Source organism: Chenopodium album, chromosome 13, assembly GCF_948465745.1.
Source record: "Chenopodium album chromosome 13, dcCheAlbu1.1, whole genome shotgun sequence".
Taxonomy (NCBI): domain Eukaryota; kingdom Viridiplantae; phylum Streptophyta; class Magnoliopsida; order Caryophyllales; family Amaranthaceae; genus Chenopodium; species Chenopodium album.
In genome coordinates, this window is record NC_137846.1 from 54,030,761 (window position 1) to 54,038,518 (window position 7,758).

The 7,758-nt window shown below is 34.2% G+C and overlaps 1 protein-coding gene across 1 annotated transcript; it reads right to left on the reverse strand.

Moving 5' to 3' along the window:
* Window positions 1-288: 288 nt before the first annotated feature.
* On the reverse strand, window positions 289-2,520 carry LOC145576961 (uncharacterized). Its single transcript, XM_081634670.1, has 4 exons — window positions 2,222-2,520; window positions 1,408-1,457; window positions 658-742; window positions 289-495 (listed from the first exon to the last, which is right to left on the reverse strand). Exons 1-4 carry the CDS (start codon window positions 2,496-2,498, stop codon window positions 449-451), a joined length of 459 nt encoding a protein of 152 aa, XP_081490796.1. The 5' UTR covers window positions 2,499-2,520; the 3' UTR covers window positions 289-448.
* Window positions 2,521-7,758: the final 5,238 nt, after the last annotated feature.

The following is a 7,758-nucleotide window of genomic DNA, read 5'->3' on the forward strand; positions in this document are numbered from 1 at the left end:
GCTCCTTGGATTTCGTCTAATACTAATTATCAATGGTCTAACAAACATATAATAGGGGTTGAAGATTGAAGTATACAAAAATGTTATCAAGCTTGCCAAGCATATAAAGATTTTGTTATGCATACTTTAATCAACTAAGTTTATTGACATTTACAGTATACTTATATATGAAAGATTAGGTGCGATATTCTAGTTTCCATGGACTAAAAAATAGGCTATACTATGTTAGTTAATGAAGTGGAGTTCAATCACTACTTTATACTCCGTATTATACAAGGGAAAACGGTGTTAGTTAATATTGTAGCTAGATATATAAGTGATATATCCGTGTATGTATATGTAGACAGAGAATTAAAAAACATTCGTAATTCACTATTTAGTTTCATTACTCCCTATATTTGAATACATGTCATTTACAAGTATTTGAACCAAACAACCCCTAAACCGATCACCCCGAAAAGAATCTTCTCCAAGATTGCCATGGTAGAAAACCTCCTGCCAAAGTAATAATATTGGTACAATAAAATTACAGCTGAATTAATCAAACGCGTGACAATATGTGTATATAATTATAACTACTATTATGTACGTTATAAGTATCAATAAAAATTACTGCGTATAAAAAAATCAACGAAGATTTTAGAAACGAACACTTACCACATCCAGGGCACCTGAAGTAGTATTTTTTGTCCCTTAAAACTAATCCTGAACCTCCACAAACCTCACAACTTCTTTGTGCTGCCTGCATCATTAGATTAATCATGCATTTCAATCAAATAAGGGTGATTAAGGATTTGTTCTGATTTGCTGAACTGAGCTGAACTGAAATTAGGAACTGAACTGAACTGATTGAAGCTAAGTTGAACTGAACCAAACAGAAATTAAGCTGAAGAGAGTAGGCCTCTAAAAACTAAAAACAAGAGATGAACGTAACCAATTAATATTATTCAATTATCTTGGTACGTATGTCATGACTTTTTAATTGGAAGCACTACCCAATAGATTTAAAGTCTTAATAAATCTACTCCAAATCCGTAATTTATTATTATTGTCTCATCTCCTCATAATTAAATATCAAATTTGTAGAGTACGTATTCAATATTCTTTATTAGACTTGGACTATGTACGTATTCAGTATTCTTTATTGGACTTGGACTATGTTAGTCCAATAGTACTTATCATGGCATCATTCTTATATTATTGTTAAACCTTTAAATTGGTATTTCAAGTAACTACCATATAAAAGGAAAAGAAATACTTCGTACAATATTTGATTTTATCACAATTCACAAGTAATTCTAGAGAAAAAGGCAAAGAGAACATGATCTTACACAAAATGCCGGTTTACAACGTACAATAGTAGGTGAAGAAAGGTGAAAATGTGTAATGTTTGGTAAAATCACTTACAATTCTTTTGCTGAATTCAATTCCCGCAACAATGAAAGGTATTACTCCAGCTGCATTAACAATAGATGCCAAGTTAGTAAAAATTGATGTGCAGTGGTCCTATTATCAAATGAGGTACTTGTTTTTTTTTCCCCCTAATCTCATGCAAATATGTTCCAAAACAATAATTAAATGGTCCCTCAAAATTGCATGATCAATTGATTTTTATGATTGTTGTATATTCAACATACGTGTTCATTGGTGGTACCTTAAGTTCCCACATACAATAAACATTAATGTGAATTTTGTTTTGCATGAATAGTATTTCATAATAAGTTATAGCATATACAACGAGTTAGGTGCATCACAAAGTATAATAGACAATAGACACTCTTATGAGAATAATATATAAGATTGCACACCAAAAAAATAAATAAAAAATAGACAGGAGATAAGAATGGAGAAATAATCAATACGAGAAACTATTTTCATAATATACTATCTCCATTGTGAGCAAACTACAAAGAAGTAATAAAATTATTAATCGGGTTCATGCTTGTCATTTCTCGTTCTTATTCATACTCTTTATTTCAGTACATATCTAAATAATAGACATCATATTCATATATCTTAGCCTTTCAAGCTTCATCTATTGGTGAAAGAACATATCTTCACAAAAAAAAACATGTATATATTCATGCGTACAACAAAATCTTTCTCAATACATACAATAAGTTGACTTTCTATAAGTATATAATTAAGTCAACTTATTGCATGTATTGAGAATTGAAAGAAGCGATTATAAAAGCAAAAATCAAGAGAGAGAAAGAAAGACCTAGAGAACCAACAATGATTTCCCAAGAGACTTGAGCTTGAATTGGGTCTTCAATCACTCTTGAAACATCATCAATTGTTTTCACCCTCACCTTCAATTGCCTAACTTTAATACAATTATAATAATAATCTTGATTTGTTGAGTTTCTTAATTTAGGATTAAGGATATTAATGGAAACTTTACCATTAGGGTTAATAAGACGTGTTTGGGTAATTATTTTGCTTGAGGAATTAGTGAAGTTAAGAGGAAGGGTAGTGAGGGAAGAAAGAGTTTCCATGTTTAGGAATAAGGAAGAACCAAACAACCCTTAAGTTTTTGGAATGGTTAAGATTAACACAATTGCTAATGGGGCCCATTGGCCCACTTGGAGAGTGTATGTACCACTTATTGCTGCGTTGAGTTTTAGACCACGTCGATAACCTTACTAACCCGGCCCGATACTACCCCAATTATGGTTCTCTTTCCTTTTTTTTTTTGGTAGGAAAAAAATGATACTCGTATTAAGGACGTATTCTCTTCAGCTTCAGTTCCTAATTTTCTTTTCTCATAAACAGTTTAGTTCAGTTTAGTTCAGTTTAGTAAATCAAAACAGGCCCTAAGATATCAATATACAAATTGTTAGATAATAAAAAAATTGTGAATTTCACGAGTTTGAATGTAATACAAAATTACAAATGCTAGTTAGAGACACAAAAAATGTACTACATATATGACACGAGTTATCTAATGATCAATGCTAGAGATTGGATTAACATTTCTTGGAAAATTACTAGAAACAAGAAGATCAGCTACCATTTAAACAATTACTTCGTATTAATTATGTTTTGGTTGCAACTTGCAAGTATATATATTGATATATTCACCTCGAGAGAAGGGTCACGTAGTGTTTCTTTTCTACGTTTACCTAAAAGAGAGAGGTTTTCTTGTATGTTATTAATTTTTGTTTAATGATCCTTATTTTTTTTTTTTGGTGTTCCACCCGGTTCACCCTTTTGGGCTAATCCGGATTCGAGGATCAGTTCTGGGTGGTTAGGTTCCAGTCCTCTCCCAATTGTTGTTGCGGGGGATCGAACACGGGTCCTCCCTACCAAGTGTAGTCCCAATCACCACTACACCAACACTCAATTGGTAATGATCCTTATTTATAGTGTATAAGAAGTATTATTCAAACTTCGGTCTTAAAAGCTCTACTCAAAAAGTCAATGCATGAGTATTCTTAAAAAAGAAATAATTGATATGAAGATATCAAATACTTGACAAATTGAGGGCTGAAAATGAATATATGAATGTATCACATAATATCATTATACTTGACAAATTGGCCCTATTTTGGGGTTCTTTCAAAATTTCATTATTAATCAAGTTAATAATTCATTGATTAGTTAGGTTTCAACGACAAGTATTACGAATTTACGATGATGACGATATAAGGTAGAATACGAATCAAGTACGAAGTATCTCTTTATGTATCTCGTCTTATAACCCAATCCTACCAATTGGGCAATTGGAATGCAAGCAAAATCAATTACTTTGACAAATTCTTTTAGAGTACAGAGAAGACTGACCAAATTAAAAGAACAAGTATTAGTAGGTTGGAGTAGAAATTTATGTCGAAAATAAGATATGCATGCACCTTAAGAGACAGGTAGTACAGTGTTCGGTTTGGCCAAAGAAAAGTATGCTTCAAATTGCAAGACATAGATGGTGAAATACTACATGTACGAGAGAAGTTATAGTCTCCTTTGTTTGCTTTGATTAACTTGCTGAAAGTTAAAAACGCTAAGATGTCGACGTACTCAGATAGATACATATGGTGTGCTTCAGCAATCAGTATGAGTGAATAGTGTTTACATAGCACAACATCATCGGCCTATGGACCAGCACATGATTATGGAAAATCGACATAGTAAACACTGCTTGGTAAGGTGGTGCATTGAAATTGTCCTCGAAATTCTTTATCATACAGTGTACAAGTATAAACAAGGAAAATAAAGCATACCGAAAACAGCTAGTCTACATGGACACTTACTTTTGCTTAAACTTGTTGAAATGAGGTGTGAGGAGAACAGAGCCTTAGCCTAATTTTATTTATCTCTGTCAACCACCATAACAATTAACAAGTTTTATCAATTAAATTTCCCAAGATACATTCATAAAAACCACCCAGGTTTTCAAAGGAGCATTTAGAGCTTTATAGCTAAACATCCAGAAAATGCAAGATATTTAACCATGTACAACTTCAAGAACATGGACAGTGTGCAAAACATTAACCACGCAAGGTTTTAGATTTCAGGCGATTCAATAAGCATAAATCTCCAAAATCTTACAGCATAATGCAACACGAGATCATGTACATTCACTCATTAATTAGCTCTATACATACATCACACACCTAAATAAGAACTGAAAATAAAGCATCCACAAAGTATAATCAGTTCATACTTAACCACGTTTGAATGCTAATACAGCTTAATGTTGCAATTACTTGAATCAGCAATGCATGCATAGAAAGAGAAACATAAATGTGAGAATGCAAAATGCTTCAATAAGATCTATTAGACTCAAAAACTATACTAGCAAGGCTATGTACGGAGTAATTACCTATCACCACATCTGAAGCAAAATGGCACCTCCATTAATAAAGCCTTTGGGACCATGTGATTAAGTGAAGGATACACTTTATATGTTATCAAGTTGAATGTTGAAGAAAAGAAAACCATACACTTATGAGTGGGTAATGCACACATAGGAAAAGAGCACTGAGCTTGCAAGGAGGTTAAAACATGTAAGAAGAGCTATGAATGCACGCATAGGTAGGTTAAGAGTACAGGCATTGAGCTAGCTAAAAGTTAGAATATGCAAGGAGGCCAAATGGTTAAGTGTCATTGTTAGCTCTAGGGAAGTGAATCCTGTATCAGATCCTATAATACAAATAAGACTGAGTTCAACAATTTGCTATTGCCTTCACCAGGCCTGCCCAATGCATCATCAAAGTACTATTTGATATTATCCAGACTTGTCTGGACTTTCTCATGCAATATGACAGGGTGAGAGTAACACCTAAACATTTTTAATTTAAAATGTCATCAGCAACAGGTGACAATCTCAAATCATGATTCCCAAAGTGCACAGCAAAAGGCAACAATCTCAAATCCTGATTCCCTAAGTGCACAGCAAAAGGCAACAATCTCAGATCCCGGCCAACAACATGTTCCATATAATTTTCTGGCTCACTGCTATACTGGTAAAAGACAGGCAACCTGGAATACAGAGAAGGGGGCCTAAAATTAGGTTGCTTACATACCATTGCAATGTCATGTGCCCACAAAATCTCTCGGCTTAACAAAATGAGTTGAATAATATTGTGCAGCCTAAATGTTGCGCTCTTTCTCCATTACCTAACTAGGCACTAGTATCTGAGTATTGAATAGCAGAAAAGCCTGTGGTATTACCACTAGATAGGTTGAGAAATGAACAACAGGATAACAAACCGAAAAAAGGTGAAATACAAGTAGAAGAATAAGGCTCTAGAATTATCCCAAAGATTGAAAGTATGAGATTTATGAAAGAAGATGAGAGAAGCTCATGACTTGACAGACATAAAACTATTAAGCAACTCATGAAAAAAAATTACCTGAACTATGTCACAATCCTGCAATTCTAGTAGCTATAATTACACTGTTAGGCCTTTCACCCTGGTAAACTGACAGGAGCACTAACAGCAGAAACATATTCATCCTGGTAAACTGACAGGAGCACTAACAGCAGAAAAATATGTATTTCAATGTAGAAGTGAGCTAAACACTGCATTTCTTTTGGGCCAGAAGGTGGAACTGAACAAGATTAATAGGTGAAATTGTGAAAATTTTCATCTAAATGAATAGCCTTTTAGTTTTTATTTGATGCTTGTCATGCTTCTACAGCGAATCTTCAACATAGATTGTCCACATATAATGAGCTGAAGTGGGTGTAAATTTCAAGGTAAGCACCCCTTTGATAAAACTATGCCAATAATCCCTCAGCTAGCCTAGACAAGACTAAAGATTATTCAAACTTGACTCAAAGCATTGAGGTCCAGTATTCCAGTTAATCCAATTGAAGTCGATCCTAAATACATCAAAGACTTGAAATCTTACAAAATGCTCGTAAGACAAAAATGTCAAACTACCTGAATTTTAACCCAATAGCCAACATCAAACACACAAGAATAAGCCATACATCACTCACACATAATAAAGCCACAAGACCGCCCCTTTAAGCATCTACTAAACCAGCTCAAACTAAACTGTACCAAACAAGGAGACCAAACTGTCTCAATTCTAATCTCAACCTATCTCATTATAGTCAATGGAGAGTTAACGAGCCATCCAAGAAAACATTAAGTCTACACGTCACATTTGCCAACCAGTATTACATACCAACAAGCAAAACTCACACACAACTTAAAAAGTTTCCTAAGTAAATCAAACCGACTGTTTAAATCCAATGAAACATTTTCTTTCATCAATATCAACACTTCAGACAACAATCCCACCTCAGAATTATCTCAAAATGAACAAGGGTTTGCAATATGACAACAATAGGGAACATTATTTCAATTAAAACCCCAGCAAAAATGTTGTTGAGATTAATTATCATTGCAAAATTAAAGAAAACATCCCCCTAAAAACTGACCAAAATATATCATAAATTCCACAATTTCCCATTTTCATAAAATAAAAATCACTGATTAAGCTGCTTCTTGTACTTAGCTACCTCATCATCATTAGGAAAGAACCCCATGAGTCTGCCAGCAGAGTTCTGGTAAGCATACATGAACCCGCCCATCAACCCGATAAGCCCGCCAGTCACCATTGAAGGTCCCTTAATTCCAGGCTTAATCCCTAAATCACAAAAAACCCAGAAAAATTAAATAAAAAAGATTACAAATTGGGAAATGGGTATTGTTTAAAATGCAGAAAATTGAATTGGGTTACCAGATAAATAGCCGACGGTGACTGAAACGCCGGTAATAGTGACGAAACGAAGGTAATCGAGGGAGCTGAAATTGCCGACGACTTTGGTGAAAGGTGGGTTTCGATCGACTACTGTGAATTCGGGCTTTGTTGATGCTGTGATGTCGGTGTTCATTTTCTCTCTCCTGTTATCTGGTGATCGGAGCTCCGGTGACTGAGATTCGTTCACTCTCTCTCTTAAAGTTTGCTCTTTTAGCTGCTACGATCTGGTGTAAAACTTGCCCTGTTTTAGCCTTTGGGATTGGAATTGGCCCAATTGGTAAAACACAGCGTTTAAGGGTTAATGAGAGCATGAGCATTGGTGAGGTTACTCACCATTATCCACCTCACTTTCAACTATCTTTTTTATTTATTTTTTTTCCAAATCATCTTCCATCTCACCTTCCACTATCATAAGCTACTAGTGTGAGTCACCTTATTTATTTATCTACAATGGTGAGGTTACTCACCATTCTCTCTCCTAACTACCCCATCATTTTCTCTTTCTCACTCTTGTTTTATTTTATATTTTTTAAAACATGT

Coding starts and splice junctions, on each gene's coding strand:
- LOC145576961 (XM_081634670.1), bottom strand. CDS start 2,498: ATGGAAACTCTTTCTTCCCTCACTACCCTTCCTCTTAACTTCACTAAT. Junction 1,458..2,221: donor AATCATTGTTGGTTCTCTAG/GTCTTTCTTTCT, acceptor TTGTTAATGCAG/CTGGAGTAATACCTTTCATT. Junction 496..657: donor CTTCAGGTGCCCTGGATGTG/GTAAGTGTTCGT, acceptor TTACTTTGGCAG/GAGGTTTTCTACCATGGCAA.